General features: G+C 47.4%; 2 protein-coding genes across 3 annotated transcripts in view; one reads left to right on the forward strand and one right to left on the reverse strand.

The window, feature by feature from the left end:
- Positions 1 to 3,204, forward strand: part of LOC144668861 (DENN domain-containing protein 1B-like) — a 57,075-nt gene extending 53,871 nt beyond the window's left edge. For both annotated transcript variants that reach the window (XM_078531288.1, XM_078531290.1), the window contains one exon: positions 438 to 3,204. In XM_078531288.1, the coding sequence (XP_078387414.1) occupies positions 438 to 1,544 (1,107 nt within the window). In that variant the 3' untranslated portion in view covers positions 1,545 to 3,204. The remainder of the gene's footprint in view (positions 1 to 437) is intronic.
- Positions 3,205 to 5,425: 2,221 nt separating this feature from the next.
- On the reverse strand, positions 5,426 to 18,920 carry crb3a (crumbs homolog 3a). The gene is made up of 4 exons (XM_078531291.1): positions 18,734 to 18,920; positions 13,550 to 13,957; positions 8,024 to 8,073; positions 5,426 to 7,101 (listed from the first exon to the last, which is right to left on the reverse strand). The coding sequence occupies exons 2-4, from the start codon at positions 13,614 to 13,616 to the stop codon at positions 6,907 to 6,909; spliced, it is 312 nt and encodes a 103-aa protein (XP_078387417.1). The 5' UTR covers positions 13,617 to 13,957; positions 18,734 to 18,920; the 3' UTR covers positions 5,426 to 6,906.
- Positions 18,921 to 23,746: the final 4,826 nt, after the last annotated feature.

Genomic DNA, 23,746 nt, shown 5'->3' on the forward strand with positions numbered 1-23,746 from the left:
AAGCTTTTTATATCTTAATTTCTTTTTTAAAATGAACACAAGTTTTTTAAGTCATGGTGAGATTTTAACTTATGTTTTCTGGATTACTAGTCCAGTAACAATTACTGCACCGCTATCCTTGTGTATATCTCGTGTTTATTTCATTGCTGTGTACTGAAAGGCATTTCCTTATTCAACCACAGTCACTGCACGTCAAGGTAAAGTCAGTGTGTTAAATGCTCCGTGATGTGGGAGATCTGTCTGAATGAACCTCTCTTGTATTCTGGATTCGATTTTCTTTGTGATAATTGCAGCAGGCACTGTATCTGACCAGGAAAAGCCTAATACTGAAACTTGGGGCCAAAGTATCTCAACCTACCCAGGGTTGGCATTCTCCATCTAAACATTCAGATTATTGGATTGATAAAACTGTTAATTTATCGTTCTCATACTTGCAGATCAAAGACATCAACCCCAGCGAGGAGAATCTGAGCAAGATCAGGAGGGAGCCTGAACCAGTCGGACCCAGGATGTGGGGCTTTGATGGTTCTGCGGAGTGCGTGAAGTCCCTCTCGGCCTCCTTGGATGAATCTTCAGGCCTATCCTCAGTGTCCAACAGCCAACCGGACCTTGGAGACTCCGGCAGTCTCTCCAGCAGCAGTCACGAAGAAAACATAGCAGCTTCCGAGGCTGAGACACTGAAACACAACACTCCAAACGACAGCAATAAAAAGGAGCTTGGATCGACAGAAGAAGCTTCAGCTCTTTCCCCAACTGGCAAATCCAATGAGAAGTGTACAGGGATTCACTGGGATAAAGGATCTTTACTGGCCCAGCCCAATGGAATATTGGCTGAAAATGGAGATTCTCAACTGGAGGCGAGCAAGACAAGAGATGAAGTCCTAAACGAGACTGTCGAGACCGACGAGCTGAAAGCTTCTAAAGATGAATCCAAGCATCACAAAGGACCAGACGAAGCAATGGATCATGCCAGGAGTGCAGTAACGTGCGCAGAGAGTAGACCTGACCAGAGCAGTAACACTGAAAAATCTCCTCCACCAACGGCTCCTAAAACATCAGCAGCAGAGCTGAGAGCAAAGCTGACAGCCCAGGATCCTGAAGGCAAAGGATTAAATAGCGGTGAAATAAAGGGGGAAAGTTCCAGTGGTCAGGAAATGGGATCTAAGGAGCACGTTTCGAGTACAGAAGACTCTTCACCTGCTCCTGCAGACACTGCCACTCATGAGGAGACAACTCCGAATGTGCAGTCTGCACTCTCCTATTTCAAGGCTCGATCGGAGGAACAAAAGGCTGTAAAAGGAAAAGTCTGCCAGTCATCCCCCTCAGCCGGTGGGTCCCTGGGTAGCAAAACCGATTGGCAAGAGGAACACAATGCAGAGAAGGCCCTCTCTGAGCCCAACACCCCCGCTGACAGGTCAGTCAGAGAAACAACATCTCCGGACAGTGAGGTACAGAAACCTGAATCAGCAACACTTTCTGACAAAGACCCAGACATTACACCCCCTAGAAAGGTTTCAGAGCTGAAAAAGAGATTTGAATCCTAGCAAATGTCTGGACTTATAAGTATGTTTTTCACTAGTTGGCCTTCCTAACTGAATGTTGAAAAGTCAGTATAAGATCTTTGCTTTGTGGCCATGCATATCCATAATAGAGGTTACTGAGCCTCACAGGTTTTTCCAGGCGTCAGTCACCATTAATTTTTTTTTAAATATACAGAGAAACTGAGCTGAAGCCTCTAAAAGATATAGTCTTAAAGAGGAGGCTTTTGATTTACCCATTAACGTCTCCCACTCAGTAATTTTTTTAAAATGGCTTCCTGGACCTGAATTTCAGCTGAAGCAATTAGCAGCGTTTGTGGGGAGGGGGTGGGGTGAGGGTGGGGGTGCAGGAGGGATTGATGCTTACAGATTAGGCCACTATAGTTCAGAATTTTCTAAATTTAAAGGAGTGACATGTGACAGATGGAGCCAGTGTGGCTGTAGGCAGGCTCCTCACACAATCAGCTTTGCCAGCGTCCAAGTAATATATTTTTTACTTGTGTGAAGCAATTAATTTTGGTAGGAGGAATGAGAGAGAGGCAAATGAACTTAATGGTACATTTTTAAGGGGTGGGAGAACAGACTTACCCTGTCACTTTCAAAGATTTGTGCATTTACATCCTCAAGTTGAGAAAGCTGTTTAAAAAGCAAATAGGATCTTTGGCTTTATTAATATAGGGGTATAGTACAGAAGCAAGGAAGTTATTTCCCGTCTAAACCTTTCTAAAATACTGGTTAGGCCTCAGTACAATAGAGTGTTCAACTCTGGGCACTACACCTTAGGATGTCAAGGAGGGTACAGAGGAGATTTATTGGAATGAAATCATGGATGAGGGACCTCAGGCATCTGGAGAAGTTGGGATTGTTCTCATTTGAGCAGAGAAGGTTGAGGGAGATTTTGGTAAGGTTGGTCAAAATCATGAACAGGTTTGTAAGATTAAATTAAAAAGGGAAAACAGTTAGCATTGGCGGAAAGATCAGTAATGAGCAGAGTGAGATTTTAGGTAATTGGCAAAAGAACGAGAGGGGAGATGAAGATTTCTTTACACAGCAAGTTGTTGTGATCTGCTTGAAAAGGAGTGGATCAAATTCAATAGCAACTTTCCAAAAAAAAATTGCAGAAATACTTGAAGGGATCAAATGGCAGGCCCGTGGACAGAGAACAGGGAAATGGGATTAATTGGATAGCTCTTTCCAAGAGGCAGCTCTTGGAATGGGCCGAATGGCCTCTCTGTGTGCTATATGATTAATCCTCAGTGTGAATGTCAGATATGTGTATGCTGCAGTACCAGCCTTTGGCCAGGTGAGAGTGATGTTGTTCCAATAATGATGATGGACTATTTACAGCAATTTAACAGGAAATGTTCAGCTAAAGGGAGAAGGAAAGATTTGCAGCACCTTTTGCAATCACATGATGTCCCAAGTCACTTTACAACCAATGTAGTCACTGTCATAATGTATGAAACACAGCAGCCAATTAGCACACATCAAGATCCCACAAACAGCAAAGTGAAATGGATATTTGCTTTAGCGATGTTGATTGAGGGATAAATATTTGCCAGGACACCAGGGGTAAGTCTGCTGCTCTTTAAAGTAGCACCATGGAATCTTCCACATCCAACAGGCAGGGCTTCAATTGAATGTCTCATCTGAAAGTCAGCACCTCCAACAGAGCTGCTCTCCATCAGTATTGCATTAACGTCAAATGATCTAAACCATCTATCTTTTTAATTCATTTACAATGTGTGGGCGTTGCTGTCTAGGCCAGCATTTATTGCCCATCCCTAATTGCCATTGAAGGTGGTGGTGAGCTGCCTTCTTGAACCGCTGCAATTCCTGTGGTGTAGGTACACCCACAGTGCTGTTAGGGAGAGTTCCAGGATTTGGACCTGACCGTGAAAGAACGGTGATATATTTCCAGATCAGGATGGTGAGTGACTTGAAGGGGAACTTCTAGGTGGTGGTGTTCCCATCTATCTGCTGCCCTTGTCCTTCTAGATGATAGTGGTAGTGGGTTTGGAAGGTGCTGTTGAAGGAGCCTTGGTGAATTCCTGCAGTGTATCTTGTAGATGGTACACACTGCTGCTACTGTGCGCCAGTGGTGGAGGGAGAGTGAATGTTTGTGAATGTGGTGCCAATCAACTGGGCTGCTTTGTCCTGGATGGTGTCAAACATCTTGAGTGTTGTGGGAGCTGCACTCATCCAGGCAAGCGAGGAGTGTTCTGTCACATGCCTGACTTGAACCTTACAGATGGTGGACAGGCTTTGGGGAGTCAGGAGGTGACTTACTCGCTGTAGGATTCCTAGCCTCTTGTCTGCTCTTGTAGCCACAGTATTTATATGGCTGGTCCAGTCCAGTTTCTGGTCAATGATAACCCCCCAGGATGTTGATAGTGGGGGATTCAGTGATGCTAAGGCCATTGAATGTCAAGGGTCGATGGTTAAGATTCTCTCTTGTTGGAGATGGTGATTGCCTGGCCCTTGAGTGGCGTGAATGTTACTTGCCACTTGTCAGCCCAAGCTGATTGCTGTAACTGTCTCCAATCTGACAATTCTGCATACCACCCCCCCGTCCCCATGGGCACTGAGGCAAATTGTCCAGTGCAGATTGGGGTTGAACCACGATCTTTCCTGGTCTACACCAAGGAGGACAAAGCCCAACATCCTCACAATATATAATACCCCAAAGACCAGATAGGATATTTCTTCCAGATTCAGCAGTGACTGAAGCCTCTATTTTGAAACAGTGTGAAAAGGAGTATTAAAATGGCAGATCTGTCATGTACAGTATTCTCCAGGCCATCTAAATACTGTCAGGTGTGATATACTAATGCAGATAAACCACGAATACCTTGTGAACTGACTGAATTAATGCAATTAATCAAAAATTGCCTTCTCAGAATAAAAAAGAGGATTTGCATTAAAGGTCAATTGAGAATCTCATTCCGTGGAAAATAGACACTGCTGTACTAAGGGGTTGGAGAGGATGTGGTATTGGGATCAAAAAGAGTGGTTAGTGAAAATGGCAGAAACCCCTCAACAGGCAAATGGCCTTTTCTGTTCCTACACACTGCCAAGTTCACCGCACATTTCAAGGATAAAATTCCTTCATCACTTCACCATTTTTAATTCAAACAGTGACTATTTATCCTGGGATTGCATGCTGGCATTTGGGGATATTTCTCCTTGGATTGCCTATTAGGGTTTAGGGATCTTTCTCCTGGGATCGTATGTTAGTGTTTGGGAATTTTCCCAAAACCTAGTACATAATCTCAGATATCAGCCACCACAGCTGTTTCTGGCTGACCATTACTATAATGGAAGATAAACACTGGTCCAGCTGGTTACAGGGATTTGGAAAAGCACTGGGATTTTCTATCAGAATCTACAGATTCTGTTTTACAGTCTAAGAAACTTGTTGACTTCCTGTGATGTTACATACACATAGATTTAGAGTACCATGGGAAACTAGAGCAGGGTCCTTAATCCTAATTCAGTGCCCATTTTAAACTTAATATGTTAAACATTGGAAGTATAATATTAAATAGCAAAACTAAAATTAATTTAGTTTCACTTATGTACAGGCCAAGAAGGTGGGAGGGACATTGCAGCATCCCCACGGTGAGAAGGTAAATTACAATATGACAAGTTTACATAGGTTGTTTCAATTATAAATTTGGTCACAAGAACTTAACAATGGCAAAAAGAAAGCAAGACGAAAATATGAGAATATGGGAAGTGCTCTTTGCTAGATAGAAAGCGTATGCAACTGTAATATTTATAACATATATTGTGTATGCATTTCCTGTACTTAAAGGTATAACAAGAAAGGAACTCTCCAGGAACACACAATTCCAGTGCAAGAATGTCTGCATTCTCTTACTTGATCTGTATAAATTCACCCAGTGTTTATTTAAAAGCAGCAATCTCTCGACCTTGATATAAACTTAACCAGTGTTTACTCAACAGCAATTTGACAATCTAGCCTTGAAGAGAAACATATTTACATTCTATTTTGCATTATATAAGGCTCCTGGCCTTGAACAACAGAACCTCTGACTTACCGTGATCCAGGAAGATTTGATAGTTTTATATGTAATTTTTTTCATATCTAGTGCAAGACAGTTACATCAAGATCAGCCGCAGAAAAAATAATATATTTGCTTCAAATTTCCCATGAAAACATCAAGAAGACATTAACTAGCTCTTACTCTAAGCACATCTCATACAAATCTCTTTCCAAATTCTGCATCCTTATTTCGTTCTCACTCAGCCTGACAATAAAACGTCAAATCTTTCAGCATCCAACAAGCTCGACCATAGAAGATCTGCTCGGCTAAACAACCACAGAGTCTGTCATGAGTCTCAAACTGAGATTGTGCCACAGGTCAGGATCAACATGAAGCCAGCCCATATACCGGGAAAGTCCTGATATCCCAAAGCTAATTACGCCTCAACATCTTAAAGGTGACTGACCTATTGATGCAACTAGAGTTAAACAGGGGGTTCTTTAAAACAAAATCTCAAAAATTAATTTAAATATTCTTTTAAATTACATAACACACTGAAGGCAGGCGAAGTTCCTCATGATATCACCTGCATGACTGAAATTTGTGCTGTAACTTGTTAATTGTTAATCCATTGACAATTCACAGGTTCAGGAGATTGCCTGCTTGGTTAAATACAGGGAGGGGGATTAAAAAAAACAGTGGTTTAACAGGAAAAACAGTGAGATTGCAGAGTGGTTACTGCTGATTGCTGAGCACTAACTTTCATTTTGCTGCATTGTAGATTTAATTGCGAGCGGTGATGTGTCTTCATTTTGGATCTATTTCTGATTTAGAAGGACAGTGTATGCTACAATGGTCCCAGTTACAATGCAAGTCAGCTCCCTTGCTTCTTTGTTTCTTTTTAAAAAAATAATCTCAGATGGGAAACCTCTAGGGCACACTGGCCTGAATGTCTTTATTCAGCAGGGTCGAGTACCCTACTGCCAGCAGCTGACACAGGGCAGCTGGACCCTCAACAGTTCAATACAGGTTGGTTGTTGCTTGGCGCTTGGGGCCAATTTTGGCTTGCCATGTCTGAGAGTTTCCGTTTGACCCAGAGATAGCCCTGGAGCAGCAGTGTAATGTAACTGGATCCTTCAAATAGTGATGCGGTACACACCTGAGAACATTAAATAAAAGGGGATACCGTGTCTCGTAATCTACAAGTGACTACTGAATATCCTTCACCTTTAACCCAACAAAAATAAAATCAATTTAAAAGGGTAAAGGTCATAGAATCACTGCTAATTAACAGCACTCTACAAAGCATCTTTCTCTAGTTATCATTCCATTGCAGTGGCTGAGGCAGTGTGAGACCATTAGATGAGTCTCTCCTCCGGGGGCAGCTTCAGGCCATGGTTGACTTGTGTGCGTACCCCAATCTGCTCCTGCTGGCTAGGGTTGTATGTCCCCTCATCTCTCCGCTTTCCCTTCAGCTTTATGAAGACCACGGCGAGGATGATGATGATGAGCAGCACCCCACCGATCACACAGGGAGCTACGATGGCAGCAATCTGTTAAAATAAGAATCAACCTGCAGGTCAATAACTCACCAGGCATCAGCAAGCCCTTATTACTCACATTTCCAATATCCCTTTCCAGCTCCCGAAGGTGCTCAATCCCCACTGGAGTTCAGGCAACGTTAACCCTCCAAAAAATCTACTCCCAATGCCCATGCTTCAGATCCGACTCCAGAGAGCGTAGGTAGTCAATTCAATCACGGGGTATTTTGTGGCTGTGCCACTGCGTAGCTGTCGCTGAACACTAAACGAAAAGAAACGTGGCTCATTCCACCCCACCCTATTCCTGGAAACAAGATTCCCAAAGCTACAGCACCAATGGAATCAGGCTTGACTCTGGCCTGTGGAAGCAGCCTGGCTAATAGCCTTGAGTTCGGCACAGGCTCAAGACAGAGCCCACTACTATTCCGAATTGAACATTTCAGCATCAGACTACTTAGTGCAGCTTCTTACGGGTTCATTGGGAGCCAACTGCGTTGCTCAGAAAGAGATAAGATAATCATCTCAAAACAAAAAGTGCAACAGAAAGTCAGAGAAATGGGAGCTCTCTGGATGGAAGGTCCAAGGATGTTACATCCCACCACAACCCTCTACTTTCCAATAAACCAAATGATTCTCGCCATTTAATTGACTATTAAACAGAAGCTACAAGCAGGGAGAGAAATTTCACCCCCATGTTTTTTCTGGGGCCATGCAAATGTTCCCCCCTCCAACTCTACCCCTTTACTGTCAGAGAGCACAACCAAACAGGACTCTACAAACAAAGGGCAGCACAAAGCAACTCTGCCCATCCCAGTCTCATCCCATGCACCAAAGGTGAAGGCCAGAGACACCGACCTGTAACAAGCCCTGAATCACAAGCTCAATCTACATCAATCAGCATAGCACAGTTAAAAGAAAGGAAGATGTCACTCACTGGTACGTCTGATCCAGGTGCCTCTGTGGAATTTGGGCTTGTGGTGTTATCTACAGTGGTAAAAAATCAAAGGAATTTTATTTCCAAAGGGTATAAAATAAAATGAGCCAATTGTCAATGAGAACACTTCCTGGTCCAGTGAAAACCATTTGAAACTTGAAAGACAAATGTCACTGATGTCAAATGAACAAGTTATTCCAGAAAGTAAAGACAATTAACATCCATTTCCTACACAGGGGACTCTACTTTAACAAGAACATTTCATGCTATGCGTGAATCAGCCTCACGGGCCAGGAGACCCCTGGGTCTACGTCAAGATGCTGACACCAGAATTTTAACAATTGGCCTAAGCTTTTAACTCTTCTTCCCCAGTCAGAAGAGGAAATCAGAGCTCCCAGTCCTGATTTTGATTCAGTGTCACACAGCTGGAATTGTGGATGTCAGTGATGGGGCCACAAGGTGAGATTCAGTTGCAAGGTTAATTATGTTGCTGGCATTAACATGCTTGAGTAACGCACCAATAGACAATGTCTACCCAACCCCAATAAAAAAAGCACAAGGCATTCAAGATGGAAGAGGGGGGAATCTTTGGAGAGGTGTTTTTTTAAGCATAGCTCGCTCTTGCAATCCACTTTACCTGTGACGCAGTCACTTTTTTAAAAATTTGAGATCAAGTCTTTGGATCTTCTGTCAAATTCTGGCATAGAAACAAAGACAATCCCAAAAACTCAAAAGTTGTCATGTAAAGACACTCTGTTCCTTCAGACTGCACTGAAGTTCCTGTCTGCTCCCTCAGGCTGGTGCACAACATCTATAAAATGGAAGGGAGGGAAAAACTACAAAGTAAGACTTGTAAAGCCAGTACTGATGACAAAACTAAAGTTGCCAACTGCCCCACTGGCTGTGAGCCTGGTGCAAAACACTGATTAGAGCTAAAAGCTGTTACTGTAGCAACAAGAGCACCTTGAAGATCATTCCAGAATCATGCAGCTCACAGTTACATGAACATTCACAAATTCACTCACCACCATCACAGACAGAAATTAAAGATCCGTTGTAAGCATTGAACAAATCAATCTGGTCTGCTTCAGGCATTCAACCACGGAGGAAGGTATGGACAAAGTTGGGGCGGGGGACAAAGTTGGGGTGGGGGCAGGAGAGGGGAAGAGAGTAGCGAGGACATCTCCCCGGGGACAGTTATTTTTCTCCTCCCCTGGGCATGGGTTCTGAAAATCTCTCCACCTCTAATTTCCTGAATTGCCCTGATTTCCCCTTCCAACCCAGCACAGGTGGTTACATCTTATCCCATCCCCCAATACCCAGGTCTAGTTGACATTGCACTGAACAAATAGTCCTGTACCATGTTAATGAATAATCCTCTCCGTCATTGTACAAAACCAACCTCACTCTCAGAGATTGTTTTTTTTTCCCTGTCTTCATGTTTCACAAGGCACCATACGGAGAACAAGCATTAATTCACTCCCATTTCCTGTTCACAGATCCACTTGGTAATGATTAACCAATAATCATCATAAAGACAAACAAACTCTCTCAGTCAGTTTCTAACCCACTTTAAGTATCAATTCATCTAAATTAACTTCTCCCAGTGGAATAACTAATATTTGAAAAAAATATTGTTTATTCAGGATGTTTCTTCTGGCTGGAGAGAACTAGGAGGTGTTATCCAAGGTGTCGGCCACTTAGGACTGAGTTGAGGGGAGATCCTTCACTCAGTGGGTTGTGAATCTTTGGAATTCTCTACCCTGAGGGCTGTGGATGCTCAGTTGCTGAAGATATTCAAGATATAGATTGACAGGTTTTTAGACGCTAAGGGAATTAAGGGAGATGGGGATAGTGCAAAAAAGTGGAGTTAAAATAGAAGATCAGCCAAGATCTTGAATGGCAGAACAGGGCCAAGGGGTGTATGGTTTATCCCTGCGCCTATTTCTTGCATTTTTATTTTGCAGAGTAATATACATTTAAACTTGGAGCTGACTTGGGCAGGTGCAGTCACCAGAATGCAATGCAATGAGGTAAGAAAGGAATTGCAGAGCTGGAGATGGAGATAAGCACATCAGGGTCATTACAAAACAAGTTACTCCTTACAAATGCAAACAGTAACACAAGGATCATGAAGACAGTTGAGAAAAGAAAGACAAACCTTTTGTATTAGTGTCAGACTGGGAAAGATGAGAAACAGGCGCTGGAGTAGACTCTTTACCACCTTCACTGGGAGGGGCTTTTGTATGGGTGTATACAGGACTTAATAGTAGAAATGAAATTAATATGGAACAAGTATTAATGAAGATTACAGGGAGCACATATTTAAGAAATTTACAAAAAAATTTAAAGGGGAGGTTAGATTGTTGCTTGAAAATGAAGAATGTTAAAGAGTGTGGGGAGAACAGACTCGATGGGTTGAACAGCCTGATTCTATAATGGAAGCATTCCACAAATTCCAGGGTAAAACTGGAGAGTGAGCCTGTCCTGGGACAGGAGCGGAGCTTCAACAATAACCCAAAATTTCAATGTCAACTCATAAGATTGTAAGAAATAGGAGCAGAACCAGGCCATTCGGCCCACCAAGCCTGCTCCAGCATTCAACAAGACCATGGCTGATCTGACTGTGTCCTTCCCTTTCCTGCCTGTCCCCCATATCCCACGACTCTCTTGTAGATCGAAACCCTGTCTAACTCGGCCTTGAATCTATTCAACAACCGAGCCTCCACTGCGTCTGGGGAAGAGAATTCCAAAGACTAATGACCCTCAGAAGAAATTCCATCTCATCTTAGTCTTAAACAGGCGGCCCTTTATTTTTAAACTGTGCCCCCTGGTTCTAGGTTAATACATGAGGAGAAACATCCTCTCAGCATCTACTCCGACGAGTCCCCTCAACATTGCTGCAATGATTAGAGAGACCTGGAGATAGCTGAAAAGAACAATCTCTCTTCAAAAGGGATTTAACGCTGGGGCATTGGTGGAGCTCAGCACAACCCCAATGCCCAATATTGATTGCTACGCAGTGGCTTCGGTAGGATAGTGTGTGAGAGAGTGTTCATAAATTGCGTTACATCCTAATTACTGATGTGGTGACAGTAATTAAAAAGGTGCTGAGGATTCCATCAATTGATAAGTTATTACAAAAGACCAAAATTTGTGCAGATGTCCAGCATAAAAAGGGAACGTCTGCTCCTGAAGCATTATTTATACACTCAGGACCTGCTGGACCCTGAGTTACTGCAGTCTGTGTGGTGAAGGTGCTCCCACATTGCTGCTAAAGAGCAAGTTCCAGGACTTCTAAAACAAGCTGCACTCATTCTCTAAGAAATTAAATGTTATTTTGTTGATGTAAAGGTTGAACTTGGAAGCTACTGGTCTCTGCATCTCTGGTATATGTTCTCAGTGAGCCATCAGAAGCACTGACTGTTAGAACAATTCAGATAAAATCTGCACAATCACTGAGATATGCTCTCTCGTTACATGGATCCTATCATAGGGTTGAGATTGCAGCCCAAGTCACACAGAAATAGTATGACCTCCTTTAAACAGATAAGAACCTGATTTAACAGCAAACTCAGAAGGGAAAACAACAGACACACAAGATGGGGAATACACGGTGAGGATTCCTCCACCCTGATCACTCCCCAGTGGTCTAGCTGGAGAGGGCAGTGTCAATCTCGACTGTGACAGGAAGATAGACCATTTCCCACTAAAGGAGGAATCAAAGTGTGAGAACTCAGCCTGTGTCACTGGCGGGGTAGAGATACAGCCAGGATCGATCAGAGAAATCAGTCTCAAGAGTTCCTGGTGGGTAGACACGGGGCCAGGTTTGATATTCAGCAACCTGGAACTGTTTAGTCAAAGCAGCCTGGGCTGCCCTCAGTTTGTACAGTTTCAGGAAATGTTGCTTGAAATTGTTAAACTATAAAACATTGCAGCAATCTCAGAAGCTCAGAGTGAAAACATTTGAGTTCAAAGTACCAGATGACTGCCCAGCTGGGCTGATTATATGGGTCATGTGAAGCCAGATAAAGAGCCGCCATCTGCTTGTAAATTGTATGAATACATTAGAATATTTCCTGAACCCTTGCTTGTGGCTTTCTCCCTTCTCACCGTGAAAACGTTGATTCACAGCAGAAGTGCCGCATTCACTGTCCAACTCCAATAATTTTTCTATGTGAGCTTTAGGCAGAGTGTCGGCTGATTATCAAACACTGACATCTAGGTCACAGATTCCCACTTTCCAGCAAAGGCCAGGAGAGGGATCAGAACAGAAATCCTGGCTACTTGTTTTCCCTTTTGCTTCAGAGGCTGATTGCAGAACCCAGCGGGCAGCTGGGCGCCGGGCGGGCAACACGGCACTGACCAGGCAGCCGGGCGGGCAACACGGCACTGACCATGGAGAGAACAAGGGCCCTTCCTGCCTTGAATGGCTGAGCACATCAATGGAAGCCAGTTCTACCAGCTGGGTCAGAGGGAGCGGGCACACAGAAAGCTGTCTGAGAATCTAATTTAAATTAGGGCTTGAAGCTCATCTTTTCAGGGCCACCAACTCCTCAACTGAAGGGTGTGCCAAATAGAGAGAGAGGCTTTAATAGGAGAATGAGGCTACTAGAACGGTGAGCTTTGATTGGCCAAATACTCTCTTCCCATCCTTAACTTTTCTTATAAAACATCACTTAAACTGATCCTGCAACAGAACAAATCACACCGACTTCCTTCCGATGTGAAAGGCCCATATCTCCATTGGTGCCTCAACACCGCACCAGATTATCAATGCAGAGCCTGACGGCAGATAGTCCACCACCAAGAACCTTCTAAATGCCAACTTTCCTAACCTCATCCACAAAGCTTGGGGCTTCAGGAGCACAGCAGCTTGCACCCACCAGTCAGGTCTTGGTCAAAGACAACTTAACTTGACATTTTGTCGAAGCTTTTTATCTTGCACTCATCAGGACAATCACAAGAATAGCAAACGTCAAGGGAAGTAACAACTTTATCCTGTACGAGAAAAGAGTGCTGACTGCACTCATACAATATAAAGTTGTTATTTCCCCTAACAATGTTATTCTTGTGATTGTCCTGATGAGTGCAAGATGAAAAGTTTCGACAAATTGTCTTTTTTCAGCAAAACCTTGTCCTAAATTTGAACCATCAGTGGGATTATATAGGAATTTAGGAATTGCTGCAGAAGGTAACAGCCCATCCAGTTCCTCTTCTACCATCCTGCGTGTTACAATGATGGAGTTATCGTCTAATCAGAGTGATCAGTCTTTCTCAATGAGTCTACAACAGACACAGACAGGAGCTGAGGAAAACCACCAGGGGTGGAGAGAGTTGGGAACCACAGGTCCAGAGTTACCTGTTCCTTCAAAGCATACTCTGCTCACCCCACAACAAGCCTCAAATGACCAACTTACCCCGTCCCAAAACCTGCTTTCCCTTTCAAAATGAGGCCAGGTCAGACACGGCAAAAACTGTCTCCATTCCAACACCCCTCAAAGTTGTGAAAAATGATTAACTCACCCACTTGAGTGGACCTCCTGTCACCACCCAGCAGAGCGGCGGCTGGAAGATACTGTAACCTCTCCATCGCTGCATCAACTGGCTCCGAGACTCACGCTTCTCTGACCCTTGAGAAACTTGGGTTAAATAGTTCTGAGCATTGAAGATCCCAACAAGTCCAAAAGGTGTTCGAGACAGATCACGCACTTCAAAACCTCTCACTTAGAAACTTCCAGAAGATCAGCATTGGAGCACGGCAGCTGGTGCAGCCTTGACCAGAACTGATGGGGATCCCCCAGCAGGCGCACTATAGGGGGAATTCCTTTAATTGTCACTGTGATATACACTGGGTACACCTTTTAAAAGCTGATGCAAGTCATACAGAATTCATCTCCTCAGATTTTAGCTTCCTCTTTGCACCAAAAAGCTCTAAAAGAAAAATAAAATTATATTTAATGTTATAAAATGCTTAATGACTGTGGCATTATGATCATCTATTACTCTGGGAAAAAGGGGAGATGGGAGGGAATCAGAGACCATGTTTCTAACTAATCTCCAGTGACTCTGTGGGAAAGGAGACATGTGGAGAGGGCAGGATTGGACCCAGTGGTGATGTCCCCATTATGGTTAAATAACTTGTCGATGTTCACAGACCACGTTGGAAGGACGAGTGACTCAAAATTCCACAAGGCAGCCGAGGCCCAGGGCCCCGCGCAAGCGCCAAGGCCCAGGGCCCCGCGCAAGCGCCAAGGCCCAGGGCCCCGCGCAAGCGCCAAGGCCCAAGGACCCGCTCAAGTGCCAAGGCCCAGGGGCCCGCGCAAGCCCCAAGGCCCAGGGGCCCGCGCAAGCCCCAAGGCCCAGGGGCCCACACAAGTAGTCCGCCAGTCCACAGCAAAACTAAAATAACAGGTTCCTTTAAAATGAAAAAAAGAACATGAGGTAAAACATTCTCCAGTGTGTCTCTGTGAACGTCCAAGAAGTAATTAAAATGTGTTAATACAGCCCATGCCTGACTGAGTGACTCATTTATTCTCAGGGCATCTCTGTGGTGAGAAGCACAACATTGAAACCAGGTGCTGGAAATCTGAAACAAAAAATGGAAAATGCATCTGTAAGCGAGGGAAAACATCTCAAAAAAACTTGGGAAAAGTATTTCATTGGTTACCAAGTGTAGTCTCTGTTCTAACATAGGAAGCATGACAGCCAATTTGTGTACAGCAAGATCCCACAAACAGCAAAGACCATCCAACCTGTTTTTAGTGATGTTAGTGATGAAATATTGGGTGTGACAACAAACAGAACTCTCCTGTTCTTCAAAACAGTGCTGTGGGATTTTATAGGGGGTGAGGAAAATAAAATACATACAGAGACCTAGAGAATGTGTGAATAGTTAAAGCAGGAGAGCTATGAGGAGCTGGTAAAACAGGGCAAGCTCCTATGAACCATTCCAACACTCATACAAAAGTAAAATATCGCAGATGATGGAAATCTGTAATAAAAATAGAAAAATGCTGGAAGTGCTCGGAAGGGTCTTGGCAGCATCTGTGGAGAGTTAACCTTTCCGGTCAAGATGACCTTTCATAAGCTGCTGAGTATTTCCAGCATCTGTTGATTTTATTCAAGTGAGCCATTGTTAGGTGGTTTAACTCTGAGGCTTCACTGCCAAACTCAGTGTTTCAGGTCACGAAGGAGATACCAGAGGGGCAGAGAACAGCATCCTTTCTCAACTCCACATCTTCGGTGGGGGGGTCACACTCTGCCACCCCCCACACACCACCAAACACATGCATGTGCGCGCACACACACACGCACACATAAACACACACACACACAAAATCCCCACACAGACATCTACCTATAGGCTCACTCACTCACTTTTCCAGAACCCCTTCATCCAATTCAGGGCCATAGGGAGTCGGAGCCTATCCCGATAGGGAATGGGCACTAGGCAGGGTACACCCAGGACCGGACACCAGTCCCTCACAGGGCACACACGCACACACTGGGGGACAATTTACCATAGCCATTCTGCCTAACCAGCATGTCTTTGGATGGTGGGAGGAAACCAATGTGGAAATGGGGAGAAGGTGCAAACCTGCAAACCACAGACAGACACTGGGGTCAGGATCGAACCCGGGTCCCTGGAGTTGTGACCATGTGGACACCATTCCCACAGGCACGCAACATTCCCAGAGACACACATACATACACTATCCCCCACATGCTCCGAGGCACACACAAACACAGAACCCTATATTCATAATAAAACCAAAACACTGCGGATGCTGGAAACTTAAAATTAAAACAGAAAGTGGAGAAACTCAGCAGGTCTGGCAGCATCTGTGGAGAGAGAAACAGCTAACCCTTCGAGTCTGTATGATTCCCCTCCCCCCCACACCCACACACAATCCCCCCCCACAGCCACACACAATCCCCCCCCACACCCACACACAATCCCCCCCCCACACCACCCCTCCCCTCCCCCACCCACACAATCCCCCCCCACACCCACACACAATCCCCCCCCACACCCACACACACAATCCTCCCCTCCCCCACACCCACACACATCCCCCCAACACCCACACACACAATCCTCCCCTCCCCCACACTCACACACAATCCTCCCCTCCCCCACACCCACACACACAATCCTCCCCTCCCCCACACCCACACACAATCCTCCCCCACACCCACACACACAATCCTCCCCTCCCCCACACCCACACACAATCCCCCCCCACACCCACACACACAATCCCCCCTCCCCCACACCCACACACACAATCCTCCCCTCCCCCACACACACACAATCCTCCCCTCCCCCACACCCACACACAACCCCCCCCCACACCCACACTCCCTCCCTCCCCCACACCCACACAATCCCCCCCCCACACCCACACACAATCCCCCCCCCACACCCACACACACAATCCTCCCCTCCCCACACCCACACACAATCCCCACACCCACCACTCACAATCCTCCCCTCCCCCACACTCACACACAATCCTCCCCACACCCACACACACAATCCTCCCCTCCCCCACACCCACACACACAATCCTCCCCTCCCCCACACCCACACACAATCCTCCCCCACACCCACACACACAATCCTCCCCTCCCCCACACCCACACACAATCCCCCCCCCCACACCCACACCCACACACACAATCCTCCCCTCCCCCACACACACACAATCCTCCCCTCCCCCACACCCACACACACAATCCTCCCTCCCCCACACCCACACACAATCCCCCCCCCACACCCACACCCACACACACAATCCTCCCCTCCCCCACCCACACACACATCCTCCCCTCCCCCACACCCACACACACAATCCTCCCCTCCCCCACACCCACAATCCCCCCTCCCCCACACCCACACACAATCCCCCCCCACACCCACACCCACACACACAATCCTCCCCTCCCCCACACACACAATCCCCCCCACACCCACACACAATCCTCCCCTCCCCCACACCCACACACAATCCTCCCCTCCCCCACACCCACACACAATCCTCCCCTCCCCCACACCCACACACAATCCTCCCCTCCCCCACACCCACACACAATCCTCCCCTCCCCCACACCCACACACAATCCTCCCCTCCCCCACACCCACACACAATCCTCCCCTCCCCCACACCCACACACAATCCCCCCCCACACCCACACACAATCCCCCCACCCCCACCATCGCCCCCCACCCCCACCCCCACAATCCCCCCCCCCACCCCCACAATCCACACCCCCCCCACCCCCACAATCCACTCCCCCCCCACCCCCACAATCCACCCCCCACACCCACCCCCACAATCCACCCCCACAACACCCCACCCCCACAATCCACCCCCCCCCACCCCCACACATAATCCCCCCCCACACCCACACAAAATCCCCCCCACACCCACACACAATCCCCCCACACCCCTCCCCTCCCCCACACACACACAATCCCCCCCCACCCCCACAATCCACACCCCCCACCCCACCCCCACCCCCACACACATTCCTCCCCACCCCCACACACACACATTCCCCCCCCCACACACACACCCCCCCCCCCCCACACAACACACACACACACACACACACACATTCCCCCCCCCCACACACACACATTCCCCCCCCACACACACACACACATTCCCCCCCCACACCCACACACAATCCTCCCCTCCCCCACACCCACACACAATCCCCCCCACACCCACACACAATCCCCCCCACCCCCACCATCGCCCCCCACCCCACCCCCACAATCCCCCCCCACCCCCACAATCCACACCCCCCCACCCCCACAATCCACTCCCCCCCACCCCCACAATCCACCCCCCCCCACCCCCACAATCCACCCCCCACACCCACCCCCACAATCCACCCCCACAACACCCCACCCCCACAATCCACCCCCCCCCCACCCCCACACATAATCCCCCCCACACCCACACAAAATCCCCCCCACACCCACACACAATCCCCCCCACACCCCTCCCCTCCCCCACACACACACACACACAATCCCCCCCCCACCCCCACAATCCACACCCCCCCACCCCACCCCCACCCCCACACACATTCCTCCCCACCCCACACACACACATTCCCCCCCCCCCACACACACACACACACATTCCCCCCCACACACACACACATTCCCCCCCCCCCACACACACACACACACACATTCCCCCCCCCACACACACACACACATTCCCCCCCCCCCCACACACACACACACACACATTCCCCCACACACACACACACATTTCCCCCCCCCCCCCACACACACACACACACACATTCCCCCACACACACACACACATTCCCCCCCCCCACCCCACCCCACACACACACACACACTCAGCTCCTTTAGAAAGTATACCTAGATCTGAACTCTTGAATCGGATTCACTGCATTTACAGAACTCCCAGGGATACCATCCGCGACCCTTAACCGTGAAAGAAAATCCCAGAAGGTTAATGACCAACCTGAGGACCCAACAACCTGAAAAAAAAAACCCCACAAATGTGAAAGAGATTTTGTCATCGTTCTGGTTTCGAGGTTTCGGTTATTGGAATTTGTAACCCAATTAACACCCAGTTTCCTGAATCGCAGGTAAATCCCCATTAACACAAAAGCCCAAAGCACCGAGAGCGGATCCAGGCGCCGAATGAAACTTACCGACTGAAATCAGCAAATTGGAAACTTCTCTTTCGCAACAGAAGATGCTGAAATGTCTAAACTCCCAACTTTTATTAAAGATTTGATTAGACCGCTGGCTGCACGGGGCTGGAGCCGGAGTTTCCAGCTCTTACTTGCCTGTCTCTGTGGAGCTCCTGCCCCACCTCCAGCCAACATTTCCGATTGCAACACCTGAACCTTTGGTAACCTGAGAAAGCCAGAGCCCAGGAAAAAAGCTGGCGTTAATCGGAGCCGGGAGAGTGTACCACCCCCGCACACAACCCCCAGCAAATACCCCATCGGAAACCCTGGAAACTAGGTGTTCGTCAAAGTCCAATCTCAAATTTCACAAAAAGCAAACGTTTAAATCACTCACAACACAACAGTTCCTGCGTTTACTCTTATTCAAAACTACTTCATTGTCTTTAAAGCACTTTTGAGATGTTCCGAAACTAAAGATTCTACATCAATGCAGGGCTAACTATAAGGCTCTAAAAGACGCTGTATAAAAACATGACTAAATGTGTGTGCTTTTTAAATTGAGGGTCAGGATTGTCGAATAATAACATTATAATTTTTTTTAAACAGATTTGACCCCTGGCTGTGTGACTGCTCCAGTTCCAATAACACAGGTTTGCCACAAGAATAACCCACGGGGCCAGTTGTTTAACCCATTCCAACTCACTTATCTCACGCTGCATCCCCAACAGCATCTCAAATGGCCAGATTACCACAGTTGAGGAAGTCCATTCAGCCCCTCTCTCTCCGACCTTCTCCCATTGCAGCATCCTAAACGATTCCAAGATTTTCGCTTCCGTCACTGTAACTGCAAGTTCATTCTTCATGTGGTGGATCGCTGCTTGTGTGAAGCATTCCCTGTGTCCCCTTCTCTTACTGGTATCGTTTTATTTGAAGCAAGGAGCTGGATTTAATCTATTTTTGTGCCATTTAGTATCTTATACATGGCTCCTCTTTTCAAAGTTTCTCCAATCTTTCCTCATGACTCTTTACAGGCACTTTACAGCCTTCCAGACTTAATATTGAGTTCAACAATTTCAAATCATGAACTCTCTCCTCCATCCCCGTCCCCTTTCCGATCCCCCTTTTTCCAATAATTTATAATTTTTTTACAACTATATATTTTTTTCTTTTCCCTCCTATTTTTAAATTTATTTCGATCTATTGTTTTATCTCCACCTTTTAGCCCATTTCGATCCCTTCCCCCCCCCACCCCACCCACACTAGGGCCATCTGCCACTAGCTTGCTTCCCTTAATGTTCCCATTAGCACATCCTTTAGATAATATCACCACCATCAACACCCCTTTGTCCTTTTGTCTATGACATCTTTGGCAGCCTCTTCTTGGCCTCCACCTATCACTGGCCCCCTTTCGAGCTCTCTTGTCCCACCCCCTTCTACCAGCTTATATTTCATCTCATTTCTATGTGTCTTAATTCTGATGAAGAGTCATACAGACTCGAAACGTCAACTGTATCCCTCTCCGCAGATGCTATCAGACCTGCTGAGTTTTTCCAGGTATTTTTGTTTTTATTTCCTCATGACTCATTCTTCTGAAGGGAGGGATCAACCTTGCACTGTTCACATAATCATCATTTCAATTATCAAATCGTGACACAAATCTCCTTCAAAAACAGTAAGAAAAGGTCTTTTCCCTCTTTTGGTCTTCACCCTGGTCTCCTTTCACAGACCATGTACAGTCTCCCCACGTGATGAACTATTAATCTTCTCGAGCAGGAATTTTGGCACAAAAACTCAGTTAGCAGCTTTGACCTGTGGATTTTCCCCAACAGGAAACTGGATTCAGATTCCCTCAACAAAGTTTCCCCAACTTGTATCCTTTCAGAGATAAAAAACAGAAAATGCTGGAAAAACTCAGCAGGTCTGGCAGCATCTGTGGAGAGGCAGAGTTAATGTTTCAAGTCCAATATGACTCTTGTTCAGAACGGTTTGATATTAGGATATCCTATCAGTCTGGCTGGATACAAAACCTGGCCACAGATGTGTAAAGACAATATATTAATCCTTCCTTTTGTTAAGTCTGTAGATTCCTTCAGAAAGGATCCTTATGATTTCTGTTGCAGCAAGTAGGATGGGAAAGATGTCATGTACGTTTTAAATGAAAGAGTACAAGTTCCACTGATACAATGACCCCTCCTGCCTGTGTATTTGTTTTCATTATCCTGAAGTTAAACCAGATGTGGGACAATGACACTCTTCCTGAATCAGCCTCAATTATACAGCACCTTTTGTATTGAAGGAATAAGTCTCAAGTTGCTTCACAGGCATAAGAGCAGCTACTAGGAGCAAAGATTTGGTCAAAGTGAAAGAGAAGAGTGGAGAAGTAGTTGTTTCTAGGCAGAAATTCAAGGGCTTGAGATGGCTGACAATGGCAAGATAAGGGGGGCAGTAACCAAAAGACAATATTTCCTTTGTGAGTTTAGCCAGCAATTGTTGGTAATCTCTTAAACAGGTAAGCATCACGGACTGCCCTCGCCCCACCCCACCCATCCTCATCCAACCCCATCTACCTCCACCCCACCCACTGAACCCTATCCCACCCTCACCCACAATCCCCCAAACCTCCACTCTCAAGCCTGTCCACACCTAATCTCAGCTCACACTCACTCAACCACATCCTCACCTAACCCCAGCCCACCCACTCAATCCTGCCCCATTTCTTCCCAGCCCCACCCACTCATCCCTGCCCCACCCAACCACACCCTCATCTGACCCCACCCCACCCACTCCCTGCACTATCCTCACCCAGTCCCCCACCCGCCCAACCCGGCACCATCCTCACCCAGTCCCCCACCCGCCCAGCACCATCCTCACCCAGTCCCCCACCCGCCCAACCCGGCACCATCCTCGCCCAGTCCCCCCACCCAGCCCGGCACCATCCTCACCCAGTCCCCCCACCCAGCCCGGCACCATCCTCACCCAGTCCCCCCACCCACCCACTCCCTGCACCATCCTCACTGAGTCCCCCACCTGCCCAGCACCATCCTCACCCAGTCCCCCATCCACTCCCTGCACCATCCTCACCCAGTCACCCACCCGCCCAGCCCTGCACCATCCTCACCCAGTCCCCCATCCACTCCCTGCACCATCCTCACCCAGTCACCCACCCGCCCAGCCCTGCACCATCCTCACCCAGTCCCCCACCCACTCCCTGCACCATCCTCACCCAGTCCCCCACCCACCCAGCCCTGCACCATCCTCACCCAGTCCCCCACCCACTCCCTGCACCATCCTCACCCAGTTGCCCACCCACCCGGCACCATCCTCACCCAGTCCCCCACCCACCCACTCCCTGCACCATCCTCACCCAGTCCCCCACCCACTCCCTGCACCATCCTCACCCAGTCCCCCATCCACTCCCTGCACCATCCTCACCCAGTCCCCCACCCACTCCCTGCACCATCCTCACCCAGTCCCCCACCCACTCCCTGCACCATCCTCACCCAGTCCCCCACCCGCCCAGCCTTGCACCATCCTCACCCAGTCCCCCACCCACTCCCTGCACCAGCCTCCTCAGCCCTCACCATCTTGAGGCCACTTGCACAGATCAACTTGTGCCCACCCCCACCCCCACCCCCTCCCCCCTCCCCAACACACCCTGGGATACCCCCCCCTTCCCCAGGACAGCCCTTATCCTGCAGCCTCTTCCCTTGCCTGAGGCCATTTCTTCAAGCAAGTCCTAGCCTTGCAGCTATTGAAAAGCCATCCATATATGACTTATCTGGTAGGTGGAGACCTGCCTATGAGCCCCCTAAAAGTGATGTGGTGCTGTCTGTGAAGCCTGGCGCTGATGACTGCGAGTGCTGTCTGAAGCCAGGTAGGCAAACAAACCTCGAAGCCCTGAGAGAAGTGCAGCTCGCCAGGTGCATGTCACATGTGCTGTTGCGAAACATGTTGGTGTATTTTCCCACCGACGTGGGTGGACGATCCAGCAGGGGGGGGACGATTCTGGCGGGCAGGCCTAATAATGATATGCTGATGTGTTATAATGAGGTTCCCGACATCTGATGGCAGAGAACGTGGCTGAGCAGACGATCGCGAACTGGTTTCACACTGTCATATTGTCCACTCATGCCAGCGAACACGCCCAATGCCGGCGGCCATGGAAAATCCCAGCCAATGTGTGAAAGGCTGTGACTGCAGGGCTTGAAAGCGCCATCTGTGGGCAAATGGCATCACTGCAGCTGCACAGGAACTAAAGAAAATGTCCTCTTGTGAAACCTGAAGGCTTCAAGTTTTTACCTTTAATACACAATTGTTAAGGTAACAGCAGTGGGAAAGGTAAGATGCGAGAAATGGAATGTTTAGAGTTTTCTCATGACAGAAAAAGGTAAAAACATTTTAACAAGAAATGAATGACTGTTGCTGACACTTGGCAGATCTGAAGATTGCTTGTTAAGCAGAGACTGCAATACCCAAATACATCAGCCAGATATATACTCTCTTTCTATACTGCTTCACTGGCTTCAGACAGGCAGGTCAGGCTTAGAACTACAAAAATCAACAGTGTACATCACCACTCACAGGGTCTCAATTTGGATGTAAGACACTCAATCCTGACCCATTCCCACCCAGCCCTACCCACTCACCCCTGCTCTTAATCCTCCTAGTATCTAACCAGCTGCACTGGTTCAGTGAGGAACCATCTTGCCTTGGTGTGGAAATGCTGCTTATTTACTACGGAAGGTCATAGTACTGAGCAGTGTGGACACTCACTCACACAGAACATCAGGAGGTTTTCTCCTGTCTTGTGGGAATTGCAGAGTCCTATGATAACTTGACTCTGGGGACATTCTTCTGATGTGGCTCTAGTCAGTGAGATCAATAGATTATCTGACATGGACAGCTGATCCCATTCAGTCACCACCTAAAGTTCATACACTCACCCACACAGGTACTTTCCAGTGGGGTTCCAAGGATTCAAGAAGAACACACTGGCTAATTTTCCTCTCTCTACCTATTTAAGATGAACTG

This window comes from Cetorhinus maximus, chromosome 28 (assembly GCF_964194155.1).
Source record: "Cetorhinus maximus chromosome 28, sCetMax3.hap1.1, whole genome shotgun sequence".
Classification (NCBI taxonomy): Eukaryota; Metazoa; Chordata; class Chondrichthyes; order Lamniformes; family Cetorhinidae; genus Cetorhinus; species Cetorhinus maximus.